Genomic DNA, 16737 nt, shown 5'->3' with positions numbered 1-16737 from the left:
AGTTAGTTTCTGGCCGATCAAAGCTCCGCAACGCTCTTACGAAAAAAAAAAGACGCTGGTTCATCAGATCTTGCTTTACAATCTTCCGTCGTTAATTAATTATCTCTCTCCCTCCATTTCTTTGTCATTTCTCTCGTTCGTAATTGTTTCTTTCTCCGCTCAGTTCGCATTGTGGTTGTATACAAAATATTGTAATCAGGACATTCACAATCATCAGTCGCATGCCTTCTCCTTTTCCTCTTTTCCTTCGCCTTCTTAATTTCGCTTGTCGCGTCCACATGTCATACACTTTCAACGCTAAATCGAAATTCGGAAAAGGAAAGAAGAAAAAGAGAACGCATCTCTCATCCGCTGCCTTTACAATAGTTCTCTCTCGGCTTCACGTACGGTTTAACCCATCATTCTCTGTCTCACGTTTTAATTTATATCCGTTTATTAATATTATTACGCTCGATATAAAAATAATACTCAGTCGATTAGTACAGATTTAATACTCGGTGTAAGAACTGGGGAAGGGGTCTTAGCGCTTCCAGTTTCTTACAGTGTGTATTCTTATTCTTTTTTTTTTTTTTTTTTTTAAACCTTTTTCACAATGTTTTACGATTTACGCCTCTATTATCGCTTCTTCTCTTCACCGTTTATATACTTATCGTGTGTACGTAAGTTTCTCTTATGCATTAATGTAAATTGTGTATGTTTAATGCGCGCCTCTACGCGTGTAACGTGTGTATATATATATATATACACACGTGTGTGTACGTGTACGTGTGTGTGTAATACGTGTATTTATGTGTGACTTAGGACTTCGACCAAGGAAATCTCGGTGAAATCAAAAGATTCACGGTCGCGCAGACGGACGGAACAGTGCTGCGAGTTAATAATTAATTATTTTTCAACGCAAGCCGCAGAGAGGTATCGACGATTCACCCCTTATTTATTTTACATTTTCCATCTTTCCGCGAAAACCCCTTCTCTCTCTCTCTCTCACACTCTCTCTCTCTCTCTCTCTATTTGTCATGTACAATTATGCATTTCTTTGTCTCATATCATTTTTGTTTCTTATCCTCGAGACTTTCGTATACATTTGTTCATCGTGGACACGAGATGCTCCGTAGCCGCGACTTTTTTTCTAAAAGAACCGCTTCCTATGATCATCGAAGATTAACAACAAAGATGTGCACGTGGTGACGAAGCACCTCGCAGTGATCTCGCCTACTCTCGATCCATCGCTTTGATCTCACTCCAGCTCACCATTTCGGTAATTAATTACATACGCATACCGTATATAATCAGACGGTCATTGACTATTTTTCTCTTCCTTTCTTCCTTTTTTCGTTTTTTTTTTTTTTCTTTTTTCTCGTACCCGTTAATAAGCGACTCGAATTTGAAGAAATATCAATAGTTCGTAGAGGCACACGTGTTTCGCGAGGGTGAGGAGAGAAGCGGATGGATCGAGAGTAGAAATCATTACAATAAGTGGCGTTTTTAACGCGTTAGTAACGTGCACGTGAGCATCTGTATTCAACGAAATCTCCAGGTGAAGGCACCTAAAGCATTGACCGTCCGCATCTCGTACCGCATAAAACCGAGTGTGTCTCGCAGAAAAGGTGGGAATGACCACACGCGCAGTGCCTGATCATTACTAGCTAACGCGTGTAATTGTTCTGTTTCTCATTTTACAAAAGATAAAAGAAAGAATGCAAAGGAAAGAAAAGAGAAAGAAAGAAAGGAAGGAAGAAGAAAAAAGAGAGAGCGAAACTCGTATAAAGTACAATGTAGAAACAATAAATTAAGCCAGTCGTTGCCAAAAAAAAAAAAAAAAAAAAAGAAAATGTCTTACGTTAACGTCGGTGCAAAAAACGGTGAATACAATAAATTATAGTTTAAATAATTATTCAGGGGAGGGTCACTTATGTAAAAATAGACGTACAAAACAAGGACGAAGGAAAAGGATGGGGGGAAAATAGGAGTAAAAGGACACGGGAAGGACTCAAGAGGGAAAATAACTAAATAATTTAATAATTAAGTAAGACAAATCTCGCCATCGGGGATTCCTTTAAGTAGTGTTGGTTAAAACTCTTAACAGCTAAAGTCAAACGCGTAGAATACTGATACATAAAAAAAAATTCTATAAGAAGCCTCAGCTATTTTTTTATTTCGTTCATTATTGTTAAAAAAAAAAAAAAAAAAAAAAGAAAAGAAACGAGTCGTGACGAGTGGCGGTCCTGCAACTAAACCTTATTTAAAAAGGATCGTAATGTCCTTAACGTTTAATGAAATCGATATATCAATAATATTAATGTATTTATATATATATATATATATAATAGCAATACTCGATTTCTCGATTCTAATAATTATAAAAAATATCCTCTAGTTTCAGAATTAGTAGAGAGCTCAAATCTAATTCTACTTACGCATCTACAATGGTAATAATAATAATAATAATAATAATAATAATAATAATAATAATAATAATAATAGTAATTAAAAAAAATATAAGGATAATAATAGTTATGCTTTTTTTGTTATTTAACAAGCTACGTCGAGCCAAATATTTATAACTGAGAGAAAAAAAATGCCTAACAAAATAACTGTCCATTGCTTTCACTTCTTTCTATCAATGTTATTTCATAAATAAGTTCATTCTCTTCGCGTATGGTACACTTAAAAAAATGGTATTCTAAAATGTTCTATCAACAGAATTTAAAAAAGACTGGCGATCTATAGCTTGACCAAGAGAAGTCAAGGCCCTACGTACTTTAGTAACTGATTACTTTCGTCCCTTAGTAAGATGTTTAAGCCTAAATGTGTATCACGTATCTTTTAAATAAGTAGTATATACCGCTTAAAAATAGAAAAGTGTTTTACCTATACGAAATTTACAGTTCATACAACTGATGTCTGTAAAAAAGACACTGAAATTTTGAAGGATATTTACAAATTCGTTTTACAATAAAAGTAAATAAAATACGTAGAATATACACTTGTTAAGACTTATTTAAAAGATATGTTACCTCTCAACCTGCTTATAAAACAGGAAGTGTATCGAATACGTACTAAATGGAAGGATCATTTCGACGTACAAGAGAAAAGTTTAGCAATCTGTTATTTGGATCGCAACTATTGTGAAACCTCATCATAGTTTATGCCTCTTCCTCCAATACTCGTGTTATCAATGTAAAGATACCACATCTTCAATGCCATTCATATTTAAAAAATATGTATAAAACAATATTATATACATTAAAAATATAGAGTATATAAATTAGCTTTTGTTATGCATTAAACCGTAATCGTTCGGAGATTTGATTGAAAATTCTAAAAAATACGAAATAAAATACGAATGTATTATTTATTTTCATAATCTTAGTACAAGTTAAAAGCTTAAAGATTTAAAAGTTTAAAAAAGGAAAGCAATAGCATTGATTTGTGGTATCATTCATACTCGTATAATAACATAGAACACTGTATCTATGTATGTAAAACTTGTATGAGTGTATGTGTAATATGCCTGTATCATTTGTGTCTGTATATATATATTTATACGAGTGTATCCATAAGGCTCCTTTGATAACGACTAAAACTAAGTTGCTCCACTAATCACTGTAAGTGAATTTAAAAGCTCTGTAAAGCAGTGTATGCCAAGAGGTATCACTGATAAGAAGAGCTATAAGAAGAGGGAGAAAAATAAAGGAGAAATATGTAAATGCTGTGTATGAGGTTGTAAAAGAGAAAGATAAAACGTTAATTTTTATCATATGCCCTTAACTATACTCTATGTTACATAGACTAAATCTATTTTTGGCAAAGTTGTTTAGGTATACAATGTTAGATATAACGATACATGAGTAGATGCACTGGCCATCGTATTAAGTGGTATTTAGGGTTGCTTAATACCTGTTTATTAATGTGTGATCTGTACATTCTGGAAAATATAGATCAGTGATAACCCTTAGAAAAACGAACAATTTTGTTTATCTACATCAAAATATCCATTGTTTTCTTGGCTTTTTTACAATATGAAAATAAAATTAAACAGAGTTAAGGAAGAAATTTAAAGGGAGACTGAGGAATATGTGAAACATACCTACAGCAATTGTGGAGCAATAAAATTTGTTATTTTTAACGTCTGGCATATAAATGAATGTTATCTAAGTATTAGTTCCTGAAATTTATGTATGCCGTCGAGAGAGCACGCAAACGAGTATTGTATGACGACAATCTATTCTACGTACCATCGCGTTTTTATTGCTTTCGGAGTCTTAGCTTATATGGTGGTGTGCTGCCTTGTCTATTAAGTACAAATCATCGGCGACTGCATGAACAGTCGACAAGCTTTTTCAATACGTAGAGAAGAAGGGAGGGGGAAAAATACGTAAATGGTAGAAAGAGTATTTAAATGTGTTTACACCGGCAGTCTCGTGCTCATGTAAAAAAGTATCTACATCATCTAAATTAAGATTGTATCTGTAATTAAATTATCTGCATTTACTGCAATAAGAGCTAAAAAGGGGAAGAGAAAAGAGATGAATCGTTGAAAGGCCACTAGAATATAATCTTTAAAAATGATACTGGCAAAACTGTAATGTGGCAAAGCTCAAGTTATAAAATATGTATCGAATATTTGTTTCTTTAGTAAATATTTGCCACATTTTTTTTTCTGTTTTTCTGTTCCATTGATTTCCTTCCATTTCTTCAGTTTGGATTAATAAGACTTCGCTCGTTATTAAATCCAATTAAAAATAGATTTTGATTACTAGTTGAGTTCAGTTGAGGGACGTTCGTTTTTTAGTTTGAATATTACGCAAAACAACGAGACAATTATGATTGTAACATCACTGACAGCTAAAAGCCCGTGGAACAAAACGGTTAAATTTTGTTCACTAATCTTTTAGTGACAAATCTTCATTTTTTTGCTTCTTCTTCTTTATTTCTAAGCCTTCTCGAACAGTAATCTAGCACCGTTCTAAAAACTTTCACTGGTGACTGAATTTCTTACGTCACTAAGAAAACAGACAACGACCACCATTCCTTTTTAACGCGTAAAATACGTGCGACACCGAAAGAACAATTTGCGCGTGTATGTACAACGATCGCCCGTCGCTCTCTATAGCTGCAAGCGTAGAAAATTTTGTATAAAAATATTCTTCGTATTCGTATATATCGTGTATATATATGTACATATTTTGAATAACCACGTAATTAATACTGCGTATTTAATATCATCGTTCCTTCGTGCGCTCTGCACCACGGGCTTGGTAGCTCAAGGGATAAATACACATCCCAATATTCTACCACTTCAAATTTCTCGAGACCGTGGAAAAGAGGAAAAGAGAGAAAAGGAGAGTCCAAAAAAGAGAATCATGGACGAGAATCAGTGACAGAAAGGAGAAGGAGAACAATCTCGTCTTTTACACCCTGTGTATCACCGGACAGACTATTCTGTCTAGAGATTCTTTGTTATATATATATATGTATGTATATATATAATATAATATACATATATATATGTATGCATATACATGTATGTATATATATGTATATATATATATATATGTATATATATGTATGTATATATATACCTATAGCGAAGTCGTTCTGAAGCTGGTCGAAGTGTTTTCAGTGTGCTTCTTCGGATAACGACGTCGCAACCAAATTCAATGGTACGTCCGAGACATTCTCTTCATCTCCTGCTTCAGTTTCTTCTACCTCCGTGGATAAATGACATTGTTCTCGCCCTTCTGCCTTTACATGCTATTATGATATATAGATATTAAAAAGTTTAAACCTATTAGCCTATAAATTAACGATCATCGAATTGTTTTATGATACTTACATGCATCATATAACTAGGTAAGGGAAGAGAATAATTAAGTTGAGCGGTAGGGGCTGGTGGATGGGCACCAGGTATACGTGGTGGCGTTAATGCAGCCATCATTAAATGGGGTTGAATTTGTCGCCGAAGAGCTGCCAACATGTCCGCACTTTCCGCATCCATTTGCTCTGATTGTGATGCCAAAATTGAGTCACCTTTTTCTGGATAAAAAAAAAAGGGATATATATATATAAAAAAAAAGAATATATTGACAAAACCTATTAAATTATCAAGTGTATCTAATGCCTACTTCTATGCCTTGTCGGTTTCTCGCCTTTGGGTCTGCGTCTGCGTGTATGTATCGTGTCCCTTCTCATGGTAACTGGACGATTTACTCCATGCAGTTTATAATAGAGTCCACAAGCGTTACAAACCATTTCCCCCTTCATATTCCTTCTCCAAATGGTTGTGGTCATGGTGCCGCAATTTGTACAGGACATATCTACCTTTTTCGCCATATTACCACTGTGTTGATCGAATTGTTGTTTTTGGTCCTCCACCTAAAGAAAAAAGAAAAACGAATGTAACATTTCGTTCTACCATAATATATTTCGTCATCATTCCGGTCGTACCTTTCCCTTCATTTTATTTGACCACGCTGTAAAGTCTTGTGCTTGCTCTTCATTAGATTCGTGTTGATAATTAACGACGTCTGGACTCATTGGAGCTTTACTAGGATAACTTTGTTTTCTACGACACTTGGTCTCCTTCCGACCGATACTGGCAGGGCTCGACGGATTACTGTCCACGGATGTACCCTATAGATTAACAGATATTTTAGAAAACCATTGGATATTTATTATTGTTACATTTAAAACCATTCGGTAATTATTGCAACATTAGTTCATAATCGTGATAAATCGAAACGCAGAGAAAATTTATAACTCGAAATTTCCTGAATATACGTAACCTTCCGAGGGTAAAAGTAATTTCTTGCAGGTACCCGTTATCAAGATAAAAAGGCAATAGAACGGAAAATAGTATTACAATCCTGTTTCTTATTATAGAATAAATTGAAGAATTTCTCATGCGGAACAAAACGCGTTTAAAAATCTATAGAAATCCAACTTATCTGAACATCTGTTAACAGTGAGTTGACATGGTGGACTTAGCGCTTATGGCCTATCACAAAGGGCTTCTCAGTTATCTATTATCTACAAGGCCTACCACGTTTCTTACCTGCGAGCAGATGGGACCTGAATAATCCTAAAGGGATCCCCCTTGACACCCAAGGGTCACCTGACCTGTCCTCTTTTCTATACCTGCAGTTCTTTTCTGATATTTGCATTGAACAAACTGCAAGGACTTCACATGGAAGAACCTTTATTTGCACGAAGATCAGGGTCAAAAAAGTATGAACATAAAAGAAAATAAAGATTTTCCGTGTTTCCATAAATCTCTGGATTTTCTTAAGGTATAATTTTCTGTTCTTTAAGGTATAATTTCGGAAAAACAGTAATCTTTTACTGCTTCTATAATAACATCGTATACTTTATTAATTCCCGATCGCAATATATAGTTCGTAAATACGTATATTTGGAAAATCCTAAAGGTAAATTGAGAAAAATTCCCAATGACACTTTAAAATACCCACGATTCAAATACAGTAACAAAGATTTATATTATTGAGTTAAAATATCATATCTTGAAGTGTACAAACCTTATTTTCTATACACGAAACATTAGTACGATTGCCGAGTACAGAACAGTCGGGTACAGTACGTTCGATCGTTGTCCCTTGGGTGTCTCTGTAAAACCTAATTTGCGGAGATATTCTGTCCGAATCAACGGCAGTAATACCGATTTGTCTGTTGTTGATCAAGGAACGCAGTAAATTAGTTGCTTCACCAGTAAATCCATTATTTAGTTTGTCACCATTCGTCCTAGTAATCTCTAAACTCCTGTTGCTATATGAGAAGTAAAAACAAAGAATACATTCTTTCAATTCTAAAAACGTCTAATAATGTAATAATAAGATTTCAGGTGCAATATGAAATCTGTAATTAATTAAGTTTTATCTTTAAAGGAACTCTTATCTCTAGAGGAACAACCTGTTACAAACAGTAGTTACATTGATAATCCTAAGGTAAATATGTATTAAGCACACAGGATTATATTTGGATAGTCTTAACAAAAGATAATATAATCTGTCAATAAAAATCTATGTTTGAACTTTGAGACTGTATACATATAGTTTTATTAAATAAACAAGAACATATAAAAGGAAACTACATTTATACACTACAATTTAGCTTTATAGTCTTATCAATATTGTATGACATAAACTACCCTACTACCAAATTTTAAATTCTGTACTCACTTTGCTAATGCTTGCCACAACTTTGTTGTTTCTTGATCAATATTTGTATCTGAACAATTACTTTCTGGTGTATCCATTCTATTTACTGGACTGCGATTAGGGGTACTCGTTTTTGATTCTTCATAATTTGTTTCTACTTTCATTCTTTTGTTAATGGTCATATCATAACCATTTTCTTCCCCCTCAGTATCCTGCTCATCTCGATCTTCTATTTCTAATCTGTCTGGATCAGAACTATTTGAACACGTATCATCTTCTGGTTCACACTTAATGTTATCATGCTCAGGCATGTCATTGGTGCACAACTCCAAATGATGTGTTTGAGTCTGAGGTATAACGTTTTGATTAATGCTGGCCGGAGAGTTAGGCTCCTCATTGAACAATGTTTTGTTCAATTGGAGAAATGACTGTAGAGGACTTAAGCCTGCTACTTTGGCAGTGGAGAAAGATTTCTTCTGAAAAAAAGCAAATTACTATTTACACTACAGGTTTATTTAACTAAAACATATGAAATACTTAAAACTACATACAAAAGAGAACAGAAAAATAACAATTTAATCTTAAATTATCACATTCATTTCATCCAATGCATCACTTTTATTAAAATTCTAGTAAGCAAATATTTTATTGATTTCTGCATAAATTCTCATCTATCAGAACAAATTAGAAATACTATTTTAACATTTGCACTTTGTACTTAATTATACTTAATTACAATACATTTATAAGAAAATAATTAGTTACGCACATATATTTTTCTGTTCTGCAATTATTATCAAATTGATAAGGTTAAAGTAGACTGCATTAAAGGAAACCTTGAAGTGTCTTACATAATTACTGATATATCAGGGCAGAGAAGCAAATAAACAGCAGGTTGTATGTGTTAAATGTGTGTTTACAATATATGGAACATACATGTGCTAAGGCACATCCTTATCTACAATCACATATTGCACATTTCCAGTTGCATCATTACTTAGAATGGAATGACTGCTCACTGATGCTACTGTGTTAAATTAAGTCTTACTCTTTTAACCAGAAAATAATATGATTCATATCATTTAATGACCCATGTCCCTATGTTCCAATATTCCTCTATCCATGGTATTTAACAAAAATATTTGTTGACTACCTGATCATCGTGTGATGATAACTGCTTGGCATAATCCAGGTACTGTTTGAGTATGACATCAGATTTGTGTGACACTTCACGGAAGTTGTGCAGTACATCCAACTTGTACACGCACCGGTGACAAATGATTGGTGGCAAAGAATCTCCATCTTTTACCTGAATAAAGTGCAATTACATCATTGCTTTTCTGATCAACCAATACATACTCAGTACTTGTGATAATAATCTTATTAGAATAACTCTAATTCATTCCTATAATATTCCCTATAGAAGATCAAGTAACAGTTACACATTAAAGCCAGTATGGAATGCAATGCTAATAATTACTACATCTTAAATCAAATCTCCTTAATCTTAATCATATAAACACAACTTTCAATATAAAAACAATGGAAGTAATTTTGTTTAATATAAGTGCGTAAAATACAGAATCGAAAATACAGAATCGCAGAATGTGTCCTAATTTCAGGCAAAAATTTAAGATAAATGTCAAAGAGGAATATAAATATAAAAACGGGCGATTTTTTTCTAAGTAGGTTGAACGGAAGCAGAACTTTTCTCCAGAAGAAGAGAGTGTTCATATATACGAGTGCGAATCACGAATAACGAAGATAAAGGAGAAATATAGGATAGAGTGAAATGTGACAGCGACTCGTGGAATCCGCGTGTGAAACCTGATAACAGGCCGTCTAAATAAGGAGCTGCTCCCCTCTCCGTGAGTTCCGCAGAAGCGAGGAGCACAGAGCTTATCACTGCCATTTTAAATCCCCCGTGAGTCGGCTTATCTCGCGGACACATCTCTTGCCAAACTTTCTCCCGTGGCACGCGCACACACACACACGCACCCTTGAGATAGTAAGGTGAATAGAGATAGAAGACGACGGTGGAGAGAGAGCAGGCGTGATCGAGACGAGGTAAGAGCGATAGGAGCGCGCGTAAGAGAGAGGGAGACACGATGACGAGTGCGAGAACCACAGATGGTCGCGTCTGATTTATCTTCGTCTCGGCACGAGGACCCGGTGAAAACTCTTGACGAAACTCACCGTAATCGAGAGGCACGTCAGTATCTTATCGGCGAAGTTCCGCTGGGCGCCTTCCTCTTCGAATATGGACAATTTGACACCGTCCGACGATAAACAAAGGCGACACAGCTCGTAGAACTTGGGCGGTACATCGAACATAATTGTGAGCTCCGGCTACGTTGCGCCTTGCGTAAAGCGCGAGTCATCAAGAGGTAGACTCTTTCCTTGGCCGACGTACTATCTTTCTCCACTGCCACTACGCGTTTAGCGACGAGGAAGGGTACACGATCACTTATCACAGTCACCGCCGCGGCTCATTGTCAGCGGCACAGTACACACGGTCATACAGTTATGCTACCACATAGAGAGGAGACCACGAAGAAACAGAATGTTTCTCCGACTTCCTTTTTATGATCCTGCTCACTGGGAGGCGCTGACGATTACTTCCATCTTTGAAGTTACTGAGTTTCACTGGAATCATCGGACTCGACCGATCAAATACTACGCCATCTCCAGGCTTCTTCTGTCTTTCTCCACCGCGTCATCTTTTTTATGTATCGTTTATTAAGTAATTAATGGATCTTACGAATAGTAAGAAACATAGTTAATACTTCCGAATGTATAATTCGAGTTCAAAAGTTTGTTATTTGAATTATACGATTCGATAGTCTTGTCACTCCTTTATAAATTTTTCAAGCCTTTTCGTCTTGGCAACTGAGAAAGAAATGCATGTTCTAATTTTTAGGTTACGACGTTTATCTTATTCGCGTAACAGGTACTTCTTTCGCGTGTCTATGCACCTTGTAAAACATAACTGTACTTTCATATCGTGAATTATGAATTTAGGATATGGAAAATCAAGACAGATGCGTATCTATGGTACGTATTCAGCGAAATGATTGAAATACATTTATTAAATTAAATGTCGATCTATCCTATGTACCTACACATGAAGGATTGGAAAATTTATATCTTATACAAAATGTATACGTTATTACTAATAGAATTGTATAAATGCTTAAATACAATAAGATTATTAAGATTATTTTATTCTCGTAAGATCGTGATAATGATCAAAATAACGATTCTTTAACTCAATGCCATATACTGATCAGAGATCAGCAATTAAATCGATAGAAGAAACGAGTTTCTTATCACGCGTCATTTTACTAGGAATTTCATTACATCGAATAAGTAGCCCAACCCATAAATAAATCAGGCAAACGGGGAGAATGACTAACGCAAGATTACGCGACCCATCGACCACTTTCGGCCCACGCTATTTTATCACATTTTTAATCCGATCTTCGTACATATAAGGTTGTGGTACGATAAACATCAATTTTTAATTTTCGTATAAATTCATCGTGTTATTGTTAAATTTTGTACGATTAAAATATACAAAAATTTGTTTACCTTTTCAGACGATCACGATATTTGCAAGACGATATGAATTAATATTTTAATCACTCGTTGCAATAATTATGTAATTATAATTAATTTGCCTACTCTTTGTTTTATCTATTTATAAATAAATAATATATTAATTTATCGTAATATCATTATATATACCAACATATAGTATTTATTCTTATAATGTATAACAATATTTACACAAATGTACAAGTTACACACATTTTTAAGAAATGTATGCACAAATCACACAATACCAGATGAAGAATTAAATTGATATCCCACATTAGAGAGCTAGAGCTTACTTAATTTTGCCTAAACATATTACATTTTTAAACATAAATTTTGAAAGTTATAGTTTACTGCATATGTCATTTTCTTACTATTGCACATCCGCAATGTTTGTTGCAATCCGCATAGTATGTTTTATTTCTCTGTTCTAACATTAAACGTCATGAATATTAATCAAAGGTGACTAATTCTAATGTACGTACACTCCCTGTATAGAATTATAATGTACTGGAAAAAATAGTCTTATCAATGTCTTACTATCTTCATTTGGACGACAGTTACAAATATCTTTCCTTGCAAAATTGTTATAAAAGTTTAAATAACAAATTATGAATATACATTTTTTACAAGTGTATGAAAGAAATTGTATACACAATTTTTTGCAACATTCAGTAGGGAATGTTTTGTTTCAAAGTAATAAAGAAATATTTTTCTAAAACAAATCCATAAAAACAATGCAAAGATATTTAAATAAGTTGTGATACTCATTTGCGCGCGACATATATAATTCAGTTGGACATATTTTACATTCATAACATAAAATGATTTGTGAGGTATATACTGTACATTTAGTACAAATTCATAAAAGGACTTAAGTAAAATAACATTCATTGCAATATATCTATCTGTAAATCGATATCACAATTCACTTTTAATCATTCTCCATTCAAGAACATTTTGTTCCTGATGTAACTCTTCCACTTGAGTACTATTTACTTTGCTATCTAACTCAAGTGACCTAATATTTTTATAATATCTCCTATATTTTTGTCTGATAAGCTTTACTTTGTGTTGATCTTCTCTGAGATCGATAGTGGAACCTAATATTAAGTGTATATCTTTAATGTGTGCCAACTTCAGTAAAATGACTTTTCTTTTATTTCTAGCACTTAATCTCCCTAATAGAGTAATATGTCTTATTAATTTTCGATAATCTCGAAGCAGTTGTTGAATAATATCTAGACACAGCCAACGAGTTCGAGCGATGCACACATCTGGAACTATACCGGCTCCAGACTGACAAATATTTACAAGCGCTTCAACATGCGAATCCCCATCCAAATTCGCTAAGATAAAATTCACAAGATTCGGTATTGTAACTGACAGAGAAAACGGATACACCGTGCTATCCTCTTTTCTGTAACGAAGAAGACTAGAGAACTGTTATAGAATACAATCACGAATGATCCATTATAATTACCTTTCGGCAGGGAAAAAAAGAATAGATGGGAATCGATTCATATTATATTCCCATGGTAAATCATTATTATCACCATCTACTTTTACAAATAAAAGATGATCCATTTCGCGTAAATAATGAGCTACTGTTAAGTACACATAAAATATTGCGCTACAAAATGCACAATAAGGAGAGTGGTACATTACGACCACATCCTAAAAAAGATCATTAAATTTAATATTTTCTTTATGGCATTATCTTATAACATTATAATATGTTCATTACTCTTCCCAATTTACCTTTGTTGGATCTAAAATAGTATCTAAGAAAGTTTCAGTTGTCAATTCTGGTACGCACACACTTTTTACGTCCTTTGTTTTGCAACTAACTTTAGTCTTAAATTTTTGCACAAAACGTCTTGAATTATTAGAACGTAATGTGCGTTGTAAAAAGCCTTGGGTATAATTATTTATAAATTGTATAAGTGTATATCGACTAAAATCCTCCTGCATGACATATTGACTCTCATGCTAAAAAAGAAAATTACGAATTAAATATATGTGAAAATATAAAAATACATTCAAATACTTACAGCAACATCTAATATCACAACAGCGGTCTTATCCTTCCTACTTAAAAGGTCTATGCCCAGGCCTTCCGCGAAGTAAAAATAATGTAAACTATCGATCGCTATTAATGTCAAGGTTTTGTTAATTTTACACACTGACTTTGTTAAATTTATATTCGGATGTTCAAGATTATCTCGTGGAAATACAGGTTGATGATATCTGTTTCCTGTTATCCATCTTTTACATTCAGATTTTAAATATGCTTGTTTTACTACGTCTGCAGATCGTACATCCTCTTCATTTGCAGAAGACGCCGATGTTCTGTATTTTTTAATAACAAAATAAAAATATTAACTAATAAAGGAAGTACAGAAACAATTCCTTTCATACCTCCTGGATTTAAGGTTGTCTTCGTATTTTATTGTAGTAGGATCTTCGTTACAACAGATTTCATATGTCTGCTGTGGATTATGTACAGCTGGAACTTTGAAAATATCTGCACCTTTACAGACGGGATAAAATTTATTAGTATGAAGTTTACAGACAGGCATTTCTCTTTTTGCATTATTTAATATGTTCTTTTTACATAAAGAACATTTGTTCATTACAACATTGACACAGCAACTATCGTTAATCCATTTTTGAATCGAGATGCTGGTAGTGAAATCGTTTGTTTGATTTTTGGTTTCCTTCAAAAGTTTTGCACAAAATGTATTTCGCTCCGAATGCCTCGCAATAGCATTGCGACGCTTGAAACTGAGACGCTGAATTATCTCCTTAGGTAAGACATTATCTGCACAATTATAGTACTGGAGTCCAATCTCTCTGATCTAAAAGATTAATGTAATTCTTATTAGATATCCTTTGAATACCGCAATTAGGTTTACAATGCTACATACTAGATTGAAATTGTAATTTTCAGGATGCAAAGGATTACGAGGTGTGAAAAGAAAAAGTACAGGCCCTTTCTTTAAATATGGTGCTAATGTTAATGCTTTTACTCCAGGAGGTTGCAACCATAGAACTGGTTGATGAATAGAACTGCTAATCCAATTTAATATGTTTTCGGAAGTCCATTCAGAGTCTTCTGGATACCTCTATACATTTGAATTCTCAAACTCATTTAATCGTGTTATATATGCAAATGTTTCTACTTTATGTATCCAATGTATTTACCACTGCCCAAATATAAAAACTTTTTTCATGTACTTACTAGAGACTTGCTCCACATAAATAAATTTGCAGATGGAAATTTGTAGATATTATATTCCGTTTCACTAGATAAAGCACTAGTCACAACAGCAAAAGCCAATTCTCTATTAGGGTCCTCTTCCAATGTTCTTATAGCAGCTTTATAAAATTCTTTGTAGCCAGGAGTTTTATCTAACCGAGTAAAATTAAAATAACCTACTACCACAGCCTGCAATTACAGTAACAAATAACTCACTGTTTTATAAATAACTATGTACACTAAGATCCAACATGTAAATTATTTATTTATACTTACATTATAATTCACACGTAAATCTGTTAATTGTTCTTTATGTGTTATCCTAACAATTGGATTCATAACTGTATTAAGAAATTTTATCATATATGACCATGTACGTATACCTCTGTATTCTATACCAGAATCCCTTGAAGGATAAAGCATCAGTACTGGGTAGATTTGTACTTTGTTATACTGAGCTCTACATTCTGAGCTTGGATGCCAGCAATTAATAGCAGCAAAAAATATCTGGGGATCACAAAAATATCTTAGTCTTATTATTGTATGATTATAAAATAATTAATTATATACACATATTTGATACCTGTGAATGATAATATTGAGCAACTATTTCAAATTCTTGACGCACAGCTTGGCTTTCTGCATCCCATGGAGCATAATACATAACAAAACTAAAATCTGCTTCTGTCACCCTCTCTATCATAGCGCTTAAATGTCCTTTATAAAAATCTAAGACAATTGAACTTTGATTAAAAAATGGTTTAGCTAATGGAGGCTTTGATACCTTCGGAGCACTGCAATGAAAATAATCGCCATATAATACAACATATACAATAATAACACATATAATACTATCAGATAAAAACAAGCATGACTTGTTGCTACTGTATTCGTACAGTATTGATACCATACTTTCAAGTTACGAAGTATCTATTGCACAGTACCAAAATATAAAACCATGTTTAAAGTGAGATAACAGTATCACACTAAAGTTAATGAATTTTTAACTAGAAAATCGTTATAACCTAAAACTTACGAACTATGGAGTGCAGCTAAGGTCAAGATAATTGCAAGGAAAAAATGAATAATTTTTCTAGCGTATGAGAACATCTTGCTGGTTAGTCTCTCTTTTATCACGACCTTCTGATGCGACTCTTTGGCCACGTCGTTACTTTTTGAATCCGGTATAGTCGTGTGCGAGTTATCACCATTTCTCGGCGTGCTTGTTTCAACTTCTTCTTTCAACATTATCCGTTAAACCAAAAGGAAATTAAAGGGAGGAGAATATCGTGCGCTAAAGCCTCATCACACACTCGTTGTTTACTCCAGTACTGTCAGTCCAACTATTGTTTATTTAATTAAAACTAATTAGCCGGGGTTTCACGGATTTCGATCGAGCCATCTGTATTTTTGCAAACCGGAAACAGCTGAGCGCTTGTCAACATATCAATGCACGAACAAGATTTAATATTCATATAGTTTGTTTCAACTAAAATTGAAGGGGTTGTTTGCGATATTCTCTCGTATCTATCGAAAGCAATAAGTATTATGGAAGATTAACTGATATTAAATATATGTATATATTATAAATAAATATATTTGAAAAGTGAAAATAGAGCTTTGAAAAATTAGAAGTGTTCTATGATGTTTAATGCTTTTTACGAGAATTTATGTCCAGATAAGGAGCAATATATAAATACA

The 16737-nt window shown here is 33.7% G+C and overlaps 2 protein-coding genes and 1 long non-coding RNA gene across 5 annotated transcripts; 1 reads left to right on the top strand and 2 right to left on the bottom strand.

Moving 5' to 3' along the window:
• Positions 1–549: 549 nt before the first annotated feature.
• LOC126873216 (transcription factor stalky-like) lies at positions 550–10514 on the bottom strand. 2 transcript variants are annotated; one of them, XM_050633864.1, is made up of 8 exons: positions 10374–10514; positions 9331–9486; positions 8199–8653; positions 7539–7785; positions 6451–6636; positions 6129–6378; positions 5840–6039; positions 550–5757 (listed from the first exon to the last, which is right to left on the bottom strand). In XM_050633864.1, the coding sequence occupies exons 1-8, from the start codon at positions 10509–10511 to the stop codon at positions 5623–5625; spliced, it is 1767 nt and encodes a 588-aa protein (XP_050489821.1). In that variant the 5' UTR covers positions 10512–10514; the 3' UTR covers positions 550–5622. The 2 variants fall into 2 exon arrangements, with proteins under 2 accessions (XP_050489821.1, XP_050489822.1); XM_050633865.1 differs by having other exon boundaries at positions 8199–8650.
• Positions 10515–11083: 569 nt separating this feature from the next.
• On the top strand, positions 11084–11903 carry LOC126873229 (uncharacterized). 2 transcript variants are annotated; one of them, XR_007692344.1, is made up of 3 exons: positions 11084–11231; positions 11526–11672; positions 11777–11903. It is a non-coding gene; the product is annotated as an uncharacterized LOC126873229 (long non-coding RNA). The 2 variants fall into 2 exon arrangements; XR_007692343.1 differs by having other exon boundaries at positions 11526–11678.
• On the bottom strand, positions 11900–16284 carry LOC126873215 (thioredoxin domain-containing protein 11). Its single transcript, XM_050633863.1, has 10 exons — positions 16073–16284; positions 15620–15830; positions 15313–15543; positions 15019–15225; positions 14705–14902; positions 14196–14635; positions 13829–14126; positions 13536–13766; positions 13258–13451; positions 11900–13209 (listed from the first exon to the last, which is right to left on the bottom strand). The coding sequence occupies exons 1-10, from the start codon at positions 16282–16284 to the stop codon at positions 12696–12698; spliced, it is 2736 nt and encodes a 911-aa protein (XP_050489820.1). The 3' UTR covers positions 11900–12695.
• Between the last annotated feature and the right edge of the window lie 453 nt (positions 16285–16737).

Source organism: Bombus huntii, chromosome 14 (assembly GCF_024542735.1).
Source record: "Bombus huntii isolate Logan2020A chromosome 14, iyBomHunt1.1, whole genome shotgun sequence".
Classification (NCBI taxonomy): Eukaryota; Metazoa; Arthropoda; class Insecta; order Hymenoptera; family Apidae; genus Bombus; species Bombus huntii.
The sequence above is the reverse complement of the archived record's forward strand: the minus strand, read 5'-3'. Positions and strand labels throughout refer to the sequence as shown.

Coding starts and splice junctions, on each gene's coding strand:
- LOC126873215 (XM_050633863.1), bottom strand. CDS start 16,284: ATGTTGAAAGAAGAAGTTGAAACAAGCACGCCGAGAAATGGTGATAAC. Junction 15,226..15,312: donor ATTTACGTGTGAATTATAAT/GTAAGTATAAAT, acceptor CTGTAATTGCAG/GCTGTGGTAGTAGGTTATTT. Junction 13,452..13,535: donor CTATTTTAGATCCAACAAAG/GTAAATTGGGAA, acceptor GATCTTTTTTAG/GATGTGGTCGTAATGTACCA.
- LOC126873216 (XM_050633864.1), bottom strand. CDS start 10,511: ATGTTCGATGTACCGCCCAAGTTCTACGAGCTGTGTCGCCTTTGTTTA. Junction 9,487..10,373: donor TGACGTGCCTCTCGATTACG/GTGAGTTTCGTC, acceptor CACTTTATTCAG/GTAAAAGATGGAGATTCTTT. Junction 6,040..6,128: donor GAAACCGACAAGGCATAGAA/GTAGGCATTAGA, acceptor TTTTTTATCCAG/AAAAAGGTGACTCAATTTTG.